Genomic DNA, 17,550 nt, shown 5'->3' with positions numbered 1-17,550 from the left:
TATGTACCTGCCTGTTTCAATAGCTTGCCACCTACTGTACTCCGCATGAAAACTAAATACACCCTGAAAAAAACTTTGCGGTATGTCTCCGCGCTGCTTCCTGCCCCGTAGTTATTTCATCTATTTACTGTATTAATTTCAAATTACTGTAATCTCTCTTGATGTTGTAATAGTTATATATTTGTTTCACTATGTTTGGTGACCTTTTTCTTTTTTGCAAAGTTTATTGCAACGTCTCTATTTTCCTTTGTTTTGCCAACGTTCGCTGTCTGCCAGGCGCTGCCACTCAAGCCCTTTGAGGCTTTGGTAGGCCTGATTTATGTTGTCTGGCAATTGACATGAATAAAAGTTCTATCTATCTATCTAAGGTAATTGGGCGGGACACACGTCCAGGCCACGCCAGCATATACAACTAGTATATGCGAACTACAGACCGCAACTCTTGGAAACGTTCTTCTGGGCACCCGAAAGTGTGCCAAACTGCGCTATCACCGCAGCCCAACACCACGCACGCAAAACTGCTAGTATCTCGCAATGAGTTTCGATCTCGTCGTCTTCTTCAGATTCTATTTAGCTGGCGCGCACAGATCAGTTTGGCTGACCAGTATTTTAGAGTTGTGCGCCATCATGGCAAATGAAAAAAAAAATGGCAGTGGCTTAGCTCAGCGATGCTAGGATATACGTAGCGAGAGCTGCAGTGGAGCGGTTATCGTCTCCGTCGATATGTGAGACAGATACTGTGCCATTTCCCTTCCCCCAAACTAAATTTCCATGAAACGCCGGTGCACTTTGATGCGTTCAGCGGAACGGTAGGTGTGATCCATGCGACGCCTGCCGCGGAGACCGACACCTGAACTGCGGGCGTAAGGGAATGAAATAGAATTTGATTTTCAGGAAAGGAAATTACACATGTCTCGCCTGTCTCATATATCTCGGTGGATACCCGAACCACGTCGTAAGGAAAGGAAAGGGAAATGAAAGTTGCTTTTGAGGAAAGGAAATTACGCCTGTTTCACATATCTCGGTTGACACCCGAACCCCACTGTAAGCGAAAGATAATGAAGTCATGCACCGCGCACATGCTGCTTCTCCCTGGTTTCGCGCATGAGCAATACCGGCCTCTCAGGCTTAAGGCGAAGTGCTCGGCTGGGTAGCGAAGTGCAGCTCTCACTACAAAATTCTTCCCGAAGTGGGTTTTCAAACTCAGGCTGGTGCGAGAGATCAGCTTCGCTGACCACTTCATTAGAGCACTGCGCCATAACCGCCGCACAACACCCCGCGCGCTAAACTGTCAGTCTTTCCCTCTATGTTTAGGTGTCTTCGTCTTCATTAACACCCATTTGAGCGGCCCGAAATAATCCGCTTGGGCAGTGTACATTTGACAAAGTTTGTACGTGGCCGTGTGAGGTCATTCACACTGATATGTTAAGGTTAAACTGCGACCACATTTTCATAATATTTAGCCAGAATTGATACTGTCGGTGCGCGTCAATTACCTTCACCGAGTTGTCCGTTTGCCGATGGACGCCACATGCGCAAGCTGAAAGAGCATCTCTTATGAAGATCACGCGTACTTGTGAAAGTAACCCATCTTACATTTGATGTTTTGCAACCACTACCTTGTTTGGCGAAGAAACTTGCATAATACTGAACGTGTTACCGCTGTGTGCTAAAATGTGAACCGCGAAAGTTCAGATTGTGACGTAGTCTTAAACAGGGACATTTCTTTTAAATTAGCAAATTGCCCTTATGGCGTACCCGCCGCGGTGGCTCAGTGGTTAGGGCGCTCGACTACTGATCCGGAGTTCCCGGGTTCGAACCCGACCGCGGCGGCTGAGTTTTTATGGAGGAAAAACGCTACGGCGCCCGTGTGCTGTGCGATGTCAGTGCACGTTAAAGATCCCCAGGTGGTCGAAATTATTCCGGAGCCCTCCACTACGGCACCTAATTCTTCCTTTCTTCTTTCACTCCCTCTCTTATCCCTTCCCTAACGGCGCGGTTCAGGTGTCCAACGATGTATGAGACTTTTCCTTTCCCCAAAAAACCAATTATTATTATTATGGCGTATGTTTAGATTGTGGAAAGAAAACTGCGCAAAGCAATTGCAAGGTTCTGAGCAGGCTCCGGCTCTTATTATTGTCCGTCAGCTAGATCGAACGGCATGTTCTCTTTTGGTCGTTAGTAGAAGTTCTTTTATCGTCTTGGCCGTGCTATCGTGCACATATGGCCTGCAGGTGGCGGGCGACCATATCAGCGTGCGGCACTTTCGGACACGTGTTTACAGGCACGCAGACAGTGAATCTGCATATCGGCAAATGCGTGCGGTTGGATGTGAGCGTTCACACCACGTAATCCGGATTGTAACGACAAGGCGCATAGCTTAAAATGCGTCTGATACGAATACATTTGTTTTGCGTAATTGAATAAACTGTGGGAAGAAAAAACTGAGAACTTGAATTTCTTGCGGCGGAAGTATCACTCCGCCAAAAATCAGATTAATGCATGCCGTGCGCGACATTTGTGAAATTTAACGGTGCACACTTTTTATTATATACAAGGGAACAAATCTGGGACGTCCCGGGACCAACCTAAAACCGCTCTCTTTAAGAAAACAAAGGTATTTTGAACTTTTTCTTTTATACAAAGCTTTTCAGAGCGAATCACTTAGGCGCCCGTTCGTGCGTTCCTCGTCGTAGTCGTCTGTGTCGGCGTAGTAGTCGTAGGCGTTGTCGGCGAAACCAGTGGTCCAAGTGGCAGACCGAAACGCCACCTTTAAGGCGGCTGGTGCGGGAAGATCCTGGAGATTGGCTAGCAGCGGAACAGGCTATCTGACAGGAGTGGCGGTGGCGCATAAAAAGCTGCAACAAAATTTTGCATTACCGACTACCGTAACCGTCTGTCAGGTTCTCTTCCTTTCATATAGACGTGAACCATAATAAATAACCATGGTATAAAATTCAAGGTTTTATGTTATATACTTGTTAGCGAACTATTATATATGACCTCTGTCGCTGCATTCATTCAATTAGGAACAGAAACAAGTTTCATATAGTTATGTAGCAAATAACGCAAGGCAGCTTCCACTTGACTAATGATCTGAATACACAACACCTGAAAACGATAATAATGACACTTATGGCCTGTGTTCGTTTCTTAAAATCTGGCGCTAAGCTACTGAAGAAATTCCGCGAAGCTCTGGTTGTGCATAGACTGAAGTGCTCTTTTTTGCAAATTTCGACTCATTTATTAAAAGCTGAAGTCTACGCTCATCGAGCTAGACATTATGGGATTCTTGCATAATTTTCAGTCATACAGCTTTTGTAGATGTGTTTTCATGAGAAATGAATGTTGTTGACGTCAATCTGTGGCACTGCTTCGAAGGGCAAAATTTTCGCTACAGCCATGTGCTTTCAATGCTCAGCTCTGTAGAATCGAAGGCTGCGCCCTCTGGCGCAAGTCCTGCCGAAAGCAACATAGTCCGAAACTCGGTGCCCTGATTGGTGGCCAGGCTGCTAGTAGGTGCGAATTCAATCACCCGTCCAGCTTCCATCACAAGGATCCTGCGTGGAAGAAACAGTAAAATCAAACAACTAAAAAAACACGCTATTAGCAAACTTGCAACAGCGCCCAAGATGGACTTAATAATAATAATTGGTTTTTTTGGGAAAGGAAATGGCGCAGTATCTGTCTCATATATCTTTGGACACCTGAACCGCGCCGTAAGGGAAGGGATAAAGGAGGGAGTGAAAGAAGAAAGGAAGAATAGGTGCCGTAGTGGAGGGCTCCGGCATAATTTAGACCACGTGGGGATCTTTAACGTGCACTGACATCGCACAGCACACGGGCGCCTTAGCGTTTTTCCTCCATAAAAACGCAGCCGCCGCGGTCGGGTTCGAACCCGGGAACTCCGGATCAGTAGTCGAGCGCCCTAACCACTGAGCCACCGCGGCGGGGCAGATGGACTTTTGCCGATCAAATAAACAATGCGAGCTTTCTTGTCGGCTGCTGACAAAAAAGACGTCAACTATACTCAGTCAGGGGTAGGAAACTTCCATGTACAACATTGTCTGGCCCACAGAGAGGTCAGCGCCAATTTTTCCCATAGCGGCCGGAGGGAAGCCAACTTGAGCGTCCCATCGTCGTCGTGACCACTGTATCAAGCTGAAAAAAGCTTCACCTTGAGCCGGATTCGAACAACCGTCCGTCAAAAAACGAGTAGATTCGTTTCACGTGCGCTCAGACAACTCAGCCACGGCCACAGCCTTGTCACTCTACGGGTGTGGCAGGACTCGTTCAATTTTAAGCATTAGTCACCTCCGGTCGCCAGGTGCGCTGAAGTAGTTGAAACCGAGAAAACAGGAGTTGCCTACCCCTGATATCGCTACATGCAACTGTTGCACCGCTGACTCTGTCAGAGCAAGCGTTCTTCTTTGTGCTGCCCACATCTGAGATAAAAAGTGGTGCGCTCCTTGTGCTGAGAAAAAATATAAAATACTTTCTTTTAGGCTCATGACATTATGGAGTTGTCATGAGCTTATTTAAATGCCCTGCTCTGGCTGACAACTGCGCTCTAGCTTTCTCGTGACTTCGATCATTCGGCGGCCCAGCTGTGGCCGCCACGTTTCAATGGAGGCGAAACGCAAAAGGCGCCCTTTATAAATGAACGTTTTTGAGGGAGCGAAATGTCGTAGCAACTGTCACTTTTCAGTAGACACCTCAACCGCACCATGTTTTCTTGTGTTTGAAATACTTCAGGTGGCGACAACATAGCCGTTGCTTTTCAAGAATAAGCGATTTGAAAGCATGATAATTCTGTGCACTTGGAGTACGATTTTTTAAATGCCCACACAGTGTTTACGTTGCTCTACGATTTATTTTCTCCTGCAAATTTATTTGCCACCCAGACATAAAACCTTACACGAAAACTATTCATGCATTTTTTTTTCTCTGAGAGTTTGCCTTCCTAGAAAGAAAAAATGATTCATATATTTGTTTGTCGTTCATGTCAATAAAATAGCTATGTAGGAAAAATATGTTAAATTACGTTGGTGTACTTGTATTGTTTCATCAAGTTGTCACTAGTTAGGCACGGAGTCAACTGTACATTTAAGCGGAAGGTATGATGACATGATTCTTGTAGGTGGATGCGTCTCTTCACCGCGTAGAGTGCGGCTAATTATAAAGGAAGGTATGAACACGTCAACACTAAAGTAAAAAGCGCCTTCGGCGTAGCTGGATTATTCTTCCTATCTACAGCGCTCGGCTGCAAAATGTGAATGCTTTCATCAAGTGTATGTTGCAACGTCCAAACTGTAGCGCATTCAAGATCACCCACTTGTCGTAGTCGAGCACGGTGTCCAGCCTGTGGGCAATGGCCAGTACCGTGCAGTGCGCGAAGCTGTCCCTCAGCGTGCTCTGAACCAGCCTATCTGTGTCCCCGTCCATGTGGGACGTGGCCTCGTCCAGCAGCAGCACACGTGGTCGACGCAGCAGGGCCCTGGCTAGGCACACTAGCTGGCGCTGCCCCGCACTGCGCAGAAACAGTCATGGTTGGCTTGTTGCAGTAAAGGCAGACGAAGCTGATAGTTGTTCTAATTGGTGCTATGTATGTCACGTTGTAGCTATGCTCTAAGGAGCATATCATGGCGGCTTGAGCGAACAGAAAAGTTCATGCACAGAAATAATTACTAAGAATATATAAGTAGGGTAAACCAGACACCCTTTCCGCCTGCCATTTTAATGCTAGTTCAGTTAGCCTAGGTGACCTCTAATTCGGCAAGGTTCCAAGTTATATAGGGGGCTTTAATTAAGGCCAACTTGTAAACTATCGGAGCGGCGCAAATGAGTGTAGAGTAGCAAGAAAGCGGAAAGTGCGGAACGAGAACATAGAAGCAAAAGCCGAATTCTCAAATATTGAAAGACAGGAAAAGAACAAAAGGCTACGGCTTTAATCATTTGACCAGCAGAGACGACGCATACATTCGAAAGCACAGGATGAAACTAGAAATTAGATGGAAGAAGCTCGAAGGGCCACCTAGGAAGTAGTGGCAAGACGATGTGGAGAAAGACATAACTGGGAAGCAGCTCAAGACGGAATAGGTAATGATGGCTTGAAGCAGAGAGCAATCATAGAATTGAGTGCCCTTATTTAAAATTAGGACAAATCTGCAAAAATGATGAGGCCTTCAGCCCGGCGTTTTCGTGCTAGCATGCACAAATATTAGAATTCTGCTGTGCAAGCATAATGGGTGCATTGAAGATTGATGGAAGATACAACCGTCCTATTTTAAAAGGCGTGGAGGAAGTTCTCAACATGTTCGGCTTTGTTACTTTATTTCTTTATGCAGTCTGTCTGATGGAATGTATCGAAGATAGGAACGTCCCGTTTGAAATGGGGTGGCGGCAGTTGCCGCTATGCCCAGCTTTTTGCCTTATATTTCTTTAACGGTGTTATAGATCAATCTACACCTTCGCCATTTTCTTTAGATACATCTTTAATCCTACATTTCTAACCTTATGGTGCCCGTCTGTTTTTGAGTCACCTGTCAGCCTTTGCACAGTGGAAGGTATGCGCCACCTAACGGCGTAGATCCCACTTTTTGTGCACAACTGGCATGTGCTAATCCTGCACACGTCTGCCTGAGTGTGGCTGCACTTTTCTGAATGTTGTATTAAAATGCCCACCTGAGACGGAACAGGTTGGTAAAGCGCTGGATAGTTATCGGCGGGCTAATGCGGAGATAAAGTGTGGAAATGTCCGGCCTACTATGCACTAACGCGGCGTGGACCACTACATTCTTCTGCATAGCCCCTAGATGAAAGCAAACATTGCTGGCTTTTATTAACATACAATGCTTTTCCTTGCACCTCCCCTCTATTTGAAGTCTTTCATGTGGCGAATAAACTGCGATTTTATCTGAATATATCCTAAGGTACAGCACGACGATGCTCTATAAACGATGCAGGTTTAGAAAATGTTACTGGAACCTCACGTGAAAGCCACAGCTCTTTTTGTGCACTGAACTGATGAAATGAGGTCAATTCATGCATGTCACGTAGAACGTGCACAACGCTCTGAACTGTACCTGAAGTTGTTGTCAACGTCTTCCACGTCCATGAGAATCTTCATCGGATGGCGTGACACGAAAGCCGTCAAATGCGCTTGCTCTAATGCCCACCACACATCCTCATCGGAGCAGGTATTAGTAGGGTCCAAGACATTGCGCAAGGTGCCGCGTGTCAAGCAGGGGTCCTGTGCGGTGGCAGAGACAAAATATCGTTCAAGAGCGCAAGGCGGAAGAAAGCGCCTCACAGCGGTGTATGAAAGACTTTTATTTTGGAACCGAAACCTCCCATACAAAAAAAAAGGGAAAATTTCATGTTTTCCGAGAAGTCGCACTTATACCTTTGAGATGGCCATGTGCAGTGACAAAGAAAGGTGATGGAAGCAATTGACATGAAGCGACTGAATTTATTAAGGGACCATTTAGGCTCGACGAGTGCTTGAAGATGACGGCAAACGCGTGTTCCGAGAGCAAGTGACCGTTAAAAAGCTCGCGTTGTTTTTGCGTCTGGTTGTAGTTGCTTTGGGTGTTCATGACTGCTGCGCTTGGTTTTCCTTCATGTTAACTGTATCTGTGTCATTTTTCATAACAAAGTTTTTTTTGAAAGTCTGTTCGCGCCCTATCCGCTTCTTTCTATTTGTACCGCAACTGTTAGCACTCGTACATTAACCACCGCAATAGCTGAGTGGCTCTGGCGTTCGGCTGCTGGCCCCGTGGTCGAATGATCGGCCTCAGCCGCGACTGCCGTATTTTGGTGCCGTTGAAAATCAAAAACTTATGTGTGATGCGCGAGGCAACTGAGCCTTTAAGGGCACCAGCTGTTCTAAAATAATTCGGAAGCCTCCAATAGGGGTCTCTTATATTTTACGTGCCAACGCTACACAATCATTTAAGAAAAAGATGCTTCATGCTATCTTCTACAGCCCTGTTTTCCACGTCGGTTCTCCGCAACAGCGTAGTGCTCGCGCAGTATGCAACTGCTTTGCACAGGGCGCTCTCGACCATCGTACACGTATGATGGCAACAGCGAGCGCGCCTATGTTTGCGCTCACTTAACGCTTGAATAATGAACGAACACTTCAAAATGGCAGTGTGAGCTTCTTGGTTATACTATGAGCCATGTGTGCGTCCCCATTCGATTTGCCACACGAAGTGGCAAAACCGAACAGTTGCTACATTAGGAAACTACGTCGCCGCTGCGGTCCGTGCGTCCCGTAGCGCACATTCCTTCGATATTTGAAAACAATTCTTCCCTACGGACAATGTATTTCATGTCCAGTTATCGCTAATTTCCCAAATTCCACATATATTTGACCGCTGATCTCAACATGACGTCATAAGAATGTGGCTATCAGCAATCGTTGAAATTCCTCGAAAAATTTGCTGGCTCATGCTGTTCCTTAGGCCTGACAGGTAACGACTGCGACAATTTGCGTCAAGCAAAGAGTTAACTAGCGAAATTACTGTGGGAAATTAGCAGTCTAGATGCCTTAATAAGTACTTTGTGCAAATGCTTAGATACATATTTTGGAATTCTTAATAACATTTTTGTCTGGAACTGCTTACAATCCAAGTTACGCGCATGCAGGCTAAGCTGGCTGCTTAATCTAACGCTAAAATACCTTCTCTGGCACTTCACAAGCAGTACAGGTAAATGGCCAATTATTGGAAATGGATGGTGTCACACTGTTCCTTTGTAGGATCAGCCTTTATGAATACACTTTCAATACTGGGCCGATAACCTCTGCTGCTTAGGATATGTGCAGTTGCATGCTGTGCTGTTTCTAACATTACCTCAGGAAAATCAGAGAGCAGTTTAACTGATCCTAGGAAAGGCGCGCCCTGCACAAAACATGGCTTTGTACTTATGCAGGACTGATAATTAGCAAAACGCATAATTACGTAAAGCGGAGATAAAAATGTCAAATGTGTACAAAGAGCTGCCCAAGGTAATAAAGCACACTAAATGAAAACCATGTTTAGACATACTATTTTTTTATTTAATCAAGTCTGTAAAGAACGGACGTTCATAGGTTACTCTTAGCCCTTTCCACAATATCTAGAGTACTCTAGAGAGAGAGAGAGAAAGAATATGCGGAGTAAAAAGCGTATTTCGCTTCCAAGATCAACCAGTAAACTCCTTAAGTCTACGTAATTGCCCGTGCCACGTGGTTCTTTTTATGACGATATTTATCCTCTGGTTCATCGCCATAACTCAACCTACTGGTTTTACGACTGATTTCAAGCATTTATTTCTAATGTCAAAAGTAGCGCTATATTTCCCTTAATCAAGAATAAAGCAACTATCTGATTGCACCAACTCAAGTGAAAAATAGGATGCTAACGAAAGTCGCGAAATTACGGTGCCAGAAAATCGTTTGTACATTTTCCAAACTGCCCACTGTATGCACGTGCAAATCTTAGAAAACATATTTCTGAATATGTAATTAACTTTTCTCCTGCCGCAAACGAAAGCTAGCCGAAAACGAAGACGGTGCCTATGCTCAGAAAGATAGTGCAGAACTTGAGACAACTGAATTTCCATCGCGGCTTGGCAGTAGGTGGGCGGATATGGCCGAACCTTCTTTTAGAAATATAAAATTATTTCAATACTATTGTCGGCAGCCATGTTAGAACAGATGGCTTCAGAGCTGTGGTGTCTCAGGTCACCGATACATACAGGGTGTATTATTTACTAGACATGTAAGAAAGACCGGTCGAACAACGCATGAATTTTGTAGAATTCTGCTTGAGCTTTGGAAGTAAAATTTGAGACAGGTTCAGCGTAGTTACGATGTGGTGAAGTTAGAAAAAAACATCTTGCCTGTGGAATGACGGTGACCACAGAACGCAGTCTCCGCAGTGGCACGGCTGCTATATCGACGCCATCAATGCGAATGCATCCGGCGGATGCTTTCAACACGCGGAGCACTGCCATAAAGAGCGAGGACTTTCCGGCTCCGGTGCGGCCGACTATACCAACCTGAAAGAATCGGACACAAGATGTAAATCAAAAATCTCAGGCGCTGATGCCGTGTGCAAGCAACGGTGAGTCCTGCTCTGACGCGGATGGCGTCTGCACAGGAATTTACAACTTCGCCCATAGTCACTTTTCAGAAGCCAACAATTGCAATGCAACACAGTGATAGCGGCACTTCGGTCGCAGTGAGGATGTGCCGACGTAAGATGCCAACTTGTTAAAAGCGAGGCTGCCTTCTGATGAGACACTAGTTTACGGAAGACTTGCTGTTCTCTAGATTATAAAAAGTGCAGAGATAATTACTTCCCGCATCTTCTACAACAATCAAGAAGTAAGACCGAAACAGCATTTGTATGAGCTGATATGTTTGTCAACTTCAAGAAAACTTGCCTTCTCACGGGGCAGTACAACAAATGACACATCGTGAAGAACATCTGGCAAGATTCCAGGCTTGTAGGAGGCTGCGTATTTGTCAAACTCCAGCTTTCCCTTCGAAGGCCACGTCACCGAGTCTTGCCGACCGGCAACAACGGGCTCGTGGCTACGGATACCTGGCGAAGTTTTCTCTCCATCTGGCTCGCTGCCAGATGCTTCGTTCAAGCCCGCCTGGTTAGGTCCGAAGAAAACGAAAGAAAAATCAGCTATTGATGCAAAGGGAAGCGGCTATTGAATAATCCCTTGATACGGGTGGACCACATAAGTGAACGCGATTTAAACCTCATCGTATTTTCGTTCGCAAGGCGAATTTCCACATATAAATACCGGGATCTTTCTATTTTGGCCCTCCTTGTAAAGTCTGTGGCACTACCTCTTGTGCTACAGTGAAATGAGTTTGTAGAAAAAAAGATAATATGAGCATCAGATCATTCTTTGGCGGGACGAGTAAATAGCTTTCTTGATTGCATTCCATCGTTACAAATGATTGTGAATGATGCAAATTAGGGATCGGAATATATCTATAGGTTAATGTTAAAATGGCACACCAATTTTCATTGTCACGGACGAAGAAAAATTGCTGCGGTAGACGTTCAGAGTGCCGTATCCACATACGTGGACATGGCGCTGTAATGCCGAAAATATCAAAGTGGCGTTTTCTTGCCACAACGCGTCGTTTTCTTTTTTTTCTGCACGTACGGTTGGAAATTAGATTACTGCTTAAGCGCATTGAAAACTATGCTTGTACAAAGAGAACGTTGTGCGGCTCCAGCGCTAAAGCGTTTTAAATGAAAATAGCCGATGTAGAACCGCCTCAAACAAGTGCGATGGACCGAGCAATGAAGACCAGCAGATTGTCGCAAAGAACCGCCACTTAGCTGAGCCGCTGCCAACAAGCACAGAGCGCTATGACCACTTAATAATGTCAGGGAGGTCTAGGAGGCTCTTAGGCCCTCTACTAATATTCAAAAAAGGATCTGAGACCACCTGTGCTAGATTATAGAACGCATGAATCTGGAGGAAGCAACCATTTTCAGTGCGGTCAAAACATTTTTTCTCTGCCGTTTTGAAAATTTCGCTGCGGTTTTCATCAAGAATCATTACATTTTATATGAAACCCGAGGCGGAGATCACTACAAAGTGGCAGCACTACGCAAAGGGGGATGAAAAAGAGCAGCCCGTGCCCTCGCACATTGGTCAGTTCAGAGCTGGCGGCCTCAGCTCCAAGGCTACAAAACAACAATCAGCACATTGGTAGGGCGAGGGGACAGTTCGTTTCAGGTCCCTGGCATAAATTTAGCAAACAACCGCGTTTAAAAACCACTTCTCATCTTTGTAAATACAATGTGTAAAACAGGCCACAAGATGCAGTCTCTCACTCCCTTTCCACCTGTGCTCAGATCACCCGAGACCCCTGCGACGCAGCCGGACTTGAAGCATTACTTATGATGAAAGCAACCGTTAGCTCCAGCTTCTGAACACGTTAATTACACAGCGCCGACGTGAAGGCTGCACAACTAAAAGCCACTTTCGGTGCTCTAAATACCGAATTTTCCTGTTCCTGTCGTCACAGAATGAATGCTTTTATGGGTTTTATAAGTAATGAACTGCACAATAATTCCATGTGACCGCTAAACATTCATTCATGTATAACGATCATTTTGAAGAGCAAGCAAATGTAGCAGTGCTTGCAATCATGTATCAGGTTTAAGGCGCTATGTCCACAAATGTGGACACAAATAAAATATGCTTATATGTGAATATTTTGTCTAACTTTTGGCACATCAATCCTGCTTGGTCTACTGATCGTCATTTATGCAAAATATGATTTTTATTTTCAGTAGATATAATTGGCGCCTGAAGGGGATAAATTGTGGGGAGAATTTGCGTAAGCAAACCGACGGATCAATGAAAACGTGGATTGCGGTAATTATTATGAAATAAGCAAATTGAACAAAAAGCTAAATCAGAATGTGCTGACCATGGGGCGATAACAATTGAATTTGATACGACGTCCAAGTTCAACCAAGATCACTGAAAATCTTGAATGGGGTGGCATTAAAACAAAGCACACTCTTTGCTGCTCCCTGTGCTAACAGAAAGTACGCGTCAGTCTTTCTTGAACAAAACAATTACTTTTTGCAAGTCACTCTTCTCAATTTTATGTCAAGTTTAAACTTTCTGAGGGTTTTTATTTGTAACGTTTATTAGAAGATATGCTTGGAATATTTAATAATAATTTTAACAACAAACAAATTCTAATGTTCACAAATTTCTGTATTAATTCTACTTTCTCTGTCCCTGCACCAGTGAATTTCGTTAAGTCAGTAAATTGCTACGAATAACTTTTCCGTGAACATTGAAGAAAGAGTGGCTATACAAAGATAAAGGATGTTCCCCTCAGCAAATATGTCTTTATCCGTTTCACCTGGCCTGCAGTGCGCTGCGTCGCTGATATGGGGGGGGGGGGGGGGGGGTAGGCTTATTTGGGCGGCATTGCAGGCTTCACCGAATACACTATCCTGGGTGGGTCGTGCTGCTTATTTTCACATTTGGGTGTCGTGGTGGTAGGAATTGAGCGACGAAAGCGCTTTGTCGCTAGTGATCACAACCGTCAGACGTTTTTCTCTGGAACAGGAACTGCGTCGCCACCTGTCACACTGGGCGGAAAGTTATCTTTGCTTCAATGTGGCTTTTTCACCGGCTCATCAGACTTTCACGGTCTCCAACTACGAGATATATCGAAGCCGCTCCATTCTTTTTTCAAGTTTATATACATGGTGGTTAACTGCTGGAGGCGATATTGCATGAACCCACACATTTAAAAAAAAAGTGCGCTTGCGAAAGTTGGTTTGAACGAAACCTACTGACAAAATACATCCGCTCAGGCATATTATTGGACGAGCGTTTCAGCGGCTTGTCCCGCATGACCCTTTTCACATCTTCCTCTCAGCTGCCCTGCCAGCGAATATTTAATTCACATTCTTGTAATGGCTACATAGTGTTTTTCTCTGTGCGCATCTCGTTGCTCAGCAGTTTGCTATTTTAAGCGAATATTTATCACTACAATCTTCTGATAACTGGGCCGGTTCCAATAAGAAACAATTGTTCGGGAAAATGAAATTTCCTGTTGATAACTAACGTCTTTGACACCCGGCAACCAAAATATTGTGTCCCAAGATCAGAAAATACTTGTTCAGTCCTTTCCAGTGACCTGGTACAGACCTCGGGAGGCAGTCGAGTGTAGTCCACGCAGCGCTCAACAAAGACGAACGTCTGGAGACAAAAGAACACTGAACCCGAGGAGCCCATTATGAGGAAAGCGACCTGTAAGAATGAAAGGCGTAGTCACAGAGAAGAAATTATATCAATTAAGAGAAAAATTCGTTGTAGACACTTAGATATCTCTTAACTGCGGGAAGGCGAAAGCCATTTGCGACCCTTTGCACTGATTTGAATTGGCCGCGCCAGGCTTCATTTGATGACACAGAAGAACAGCTGGCGCGAGCCTGCTGCCACGTGATTTAGGTCCCGTGATCTAGGTGGCGATGGAGCGGACAGACGGTCAACGCGAGTTTGAGCCATTAAAGGCTGTCTCCTTCATAATTTAAATAGCTGCGACGAATTGTTGTCTTTTCAAATTGAACTCCCGTACATTGATTCCATACCACAGACACTGGAGTACTGGAAGTTGTATGGGAATTCTTACGTCTACATATTAAGAAGTATATTTGGAAGAGTGGGGAACAAAAACACACCTTAGTAATCGCCCACTTGCAGATGCATTGTCTTGCTAAGTCGAGCACGACTCAAGTAACTCAAGCCAGAAAGAAAGGAGGGCAGAGGATATAATTAAACTTCAGTGGAAAAGGGCCGCAGCTGCTGCAGGAGACAGTTGAGTAGAGGCCAGTGGCAGAGGGCCTAACTGGTCTAACAATGATTGTGAAGATGAACACTTGAGTAGAGAACTCTCATCTGGGCACTTTATGCAAATAAACGAGCCGTTGCTGTGGTTCGCTGATATTGGCGCACGGCTGCTGACCTGAAAGAGTCGGGTTCGACCCCCAGCTGCGGCGGTCACATTTCGATGGAGACGAAATGCTACAGACCCGTGTACTGTGCTATGTCAGCGCATGTTAAAAACCCCAGTGTGTTCAAATTTCCAGAAACATTCAAAGCGGCGTCCCTAATAGCCTAAGGTACTTGGAACGTTAAAGCCCGTTAACCCAACCAAACCAAACTTTATGAAAAACAAACTATTGATTTGTTTAAATGGGTATCTTTGTTAAATTACGGCACAGTTACGCCACACTTCGAACACAGAAGCCGCTTATTACCACAGTTGTGAACTGAACCCTGAAAGTTCTTTGTTCTAAAGGACTAGAAGTCAAAACTGCTTTTGGCTCTTCCCATTCACATTGTTCTCTACCGTTCGCAATTGACAAGGAGCGCCTCAGCGTCGTAAACTCACGCCGACAGATGCACTGAGAGCGAGCCCCACGGCGCTTCCGTTGTTGGCAAGGTCTTGGCTTCGTCCAGGCAGAATCACAGCAAAGGCCACAGACGCCATTACGACCAGGAACCCGCAGAGACCTCCCAGGAACCGCACGCTTCGGAGGCCGTTGGTAAGGGTGAGCAGCGCCCTCATTGCAGCGTCGACTAGGCGATAGGAGTGCCGACAGAAGCGCTCCTCCACGCCGTACGATCGCAGTACGCTCAGTGTGTCTCGTGTCTCAGCCACGTGTTGAAGCAGGTGCGACGCCTGGACGCTCTCTAATCGACGTGCCGCATTGCAGGCCTTGGCCATGATGACCTGCAGATTGTTGCCTAGATTTGGACAGCTAGACAACGCTACGAAATAATGCTGTTTTAAATTTTTACGCTTTCTGATTCGCCAGCTTCTCAGACGGCTTTTTTTTGCCCCGCAACTACATCACATAGACTGTTCCTACGGTTCTTTTTACGTATTTCTTTATACGTAAGGATGGGGGATGTCAAGGAAAAAAAATCATAAGCCACAGCTCATCGCTATTCCGCAGATCACGACAGCGTTATGTCGATGTTGATAGTTTGTTTCATAATCTTTAACGCTGTAAAGGACTAGGGACACAATTGTGTGCAATCCAAACTAGGCAGAATTTTATAACAGCATGGTGGACCTAAGAGTGCCTTCTCTGTCTCTTTTAGGTAAGTGTAGCGTTGTGTATGATACAACTAGAGAGGTCTTTTACGCCAACTAGTTAACACAGTTAGCCATATTTTTTACAAAGAAAGTTTGGTGGCACGTCCTCTGCCATTTTCACGCAGACAGATTTCGCCACCAGCAATAATATAAATTTATCGCTTAATTTCCAGCGTGAAGAAAACAGAACTTTACTCAACGATCCTTCACATATTTCACAAATCCCAGCCTTTTCATGTTACAATTACTAAACATTGTGAGTCTTTGTTCAAATTGTTGTCCATGCTTCTAGACATATTGACAATTTTTGTTTTGCGTCCGAAAAGTAACAGACGGGCTGTCTTTAGTTGCGGATATATATAGTTTTCCGGCGGAAAAATATTTGTTTCCAATCTCGGGGTCTAGCAGCGCCTGGAACAGTTTATTTCACGCCATAATAGCGTCCTGAATTCCTGAATGCGCAGGAAACAGTTTCTGCTCAACTGAAAAAAACGACTGACACATTGGCGTACCATCGTGGCTAGGTAGAAGGCGGCAGTGACGCCTCCCAGCACCCCTGCGGCTGGTGCTTGGAGGCCCGTCACGACAATGCGAGCGATTCCTGCGGGCAGTGTTTGCAGGATCTGCTTCAGTGACAGATAGAGGCAGCAGTCAACGTTCTCGAGCTCTGTAGAGAAGCGATTGAGAACACGGCCCCGTGGTGTAGAGTCGAAAAAATCCACCGGGCTGTCCAGCACCCGGCTCACCATCGCCCCTTGTAACCGGAAGGAGAGGTTCTTCATTGCGACTGCCAGGGTGAAGGCGCCCAGCCAGCCAAGGAGGACTGTTTAATCATGCGAGGAATAGAGAGGTTTAAGGTGGGGGCGTGATTGACATTTTTGTCATTAATCGTCACGAATTTAGCTTTGAAAACAGCATCGATGAACAGTCTCAGCAAATGTTGACTCTGTTTCGAGGGTAAGAGGAAACGCAAGCAAGTAATAACCAGGCAGCTTTAACCACAGCAACAAGTAAACTTGCAGTTTGTGCGCTGCACATTCGAGTTGTTGATAAGAGATTTTAATTGTTAACCAGTACTGGAAATTCCTTGTTCGTTCATGCTCTGTGACACGACGATATAATTCCAATTTGAAAGCTTGCTGCTCACTGAACTATTTTGGACCCAGCTGCGGGGCTTCAGGCGTGGAATGCGTTTTGAAGCGATGGCTTCAGTGCAGTTGTTCAGTGGGATATGCCGCGTCCCGTCGATGGCGTCCGACGTTCTTATGGCGCGAAACTCCGGATTTGAAGCGGCGGAATTGAAAGTAATTAAAATTTTTCATAAAATTTTCTCAAGTTCGCAACGTGAAACAAATGTCACTACGAGATCTCGGTATATAAGTTAAATGCACTGAAAACAACACTGGAGTAATTAAAGAGGAATCGTACCCTTCGATTTTGAGTAATGCATCATGGCTACACACGCACGTTCATGCGGCTTGATTAAAGTAGCGTTTTTAATGTATGTCGTGTTTTCTTTCACGTAATATGGAAGCTTATTTACCGCAATTACACAGGCACTAATTAAGGAAGTATTGACTAAGTGACTACCAAGCTGCATGCTAGATAGGAGTGAGCCACAACGAATGACCACACGTTTCTGTCACGCGGCAATGGTGCGCTACGCGATGTGATAGCATTGATAGAGCACATGTTTGGGTAATATGTTAATGCGATCAAGTGGAGCCACTGACGGGACCCAGTAGCGCCGTCGTGGCATAGTCTTCAATGCTGAAGTTAAGTGTCCCCCAAATTTATCGCGTAGGAAGCACAAGTCCAGGAACTGGAATTAGCTACTGAACATTGAAAACGTGCCCGTTCTGTGCCGAGGTGCTCAGCAGCAAACACGT

At 45.3% G+C, this 17,550-nt stretch overlaps 1 protein-coding gene across 1 annotated transcript in view; it reads right to left on the bottom strand.

The window, feature by feature from the left end:
• Positions 1 to 3,228: 3,228 nt before the first annotated feature.
• The window catches only part of LOC144132603 (ATP-binding cassette sub-family C member 3-like), a 112,795-nt gene continuing 98,473 nt past the window's right edge, over positions 3,229 to 17,550 (bottom strand). The window contains exons 20-27 of the mRNA XM_077665132.1: positions 16,174 to 16,484; positions 14,951 to 15,292; positions 13,705 to 13,806; positions 10,435 to 10,650; positions 9,889 to 10,047; positions 7,086 to 7,252; positions 5,336 to 5,530; positions 3,229 to 3,560 (exon numbers count right to left, since the gene is read on the bottom strand). Coding sequence (XP_077521258.1) covers positions 3,395 to 3,560; positions 5,336 to 5,530; positions 7,086 to 7,252; positions 9,889 to 10,047; positions 10,435 to 10,650; positions 13,705 to 13,806; positions 14,951 to 15,292; positions 16,174 to 16,484 — 1,658 coding nt within the window. The 3' untranslated portion in view covers positions 3,229 to 3,394. The remainder of the gene's footprint in view (positions 3,561 to 5,335; positions 5,531 to 7,085; positions 7,253 to 9,888; positions 10,048 to 10,434; positions 10,651 to 13,704; positions 13,807 to 14,950; positions 15,293 to 16,173; positions 16,485 to 17,550) is intronic.

The sequence above is a fragment of the Amblyomma americanum genome, chromosome 5 (assembly GCF_052857255.1).
Source record: "Amblyomma americanum isolate KBUSLIRL-KWMA chromosome 5, ASM5285725v1, whole genome shotgun sequence".
NCBI classification, from domain to species: Eukaryota; Metazoa; Arthropoda; class Arachnida; order Ixodida; family Ixodidae; genus Amblyomma; species Amblyomma americanum.
Note: the sequence above shows the minus strand (reverse complement) of the source record. Positions and strands in the feature narration are given on the sequence as shown.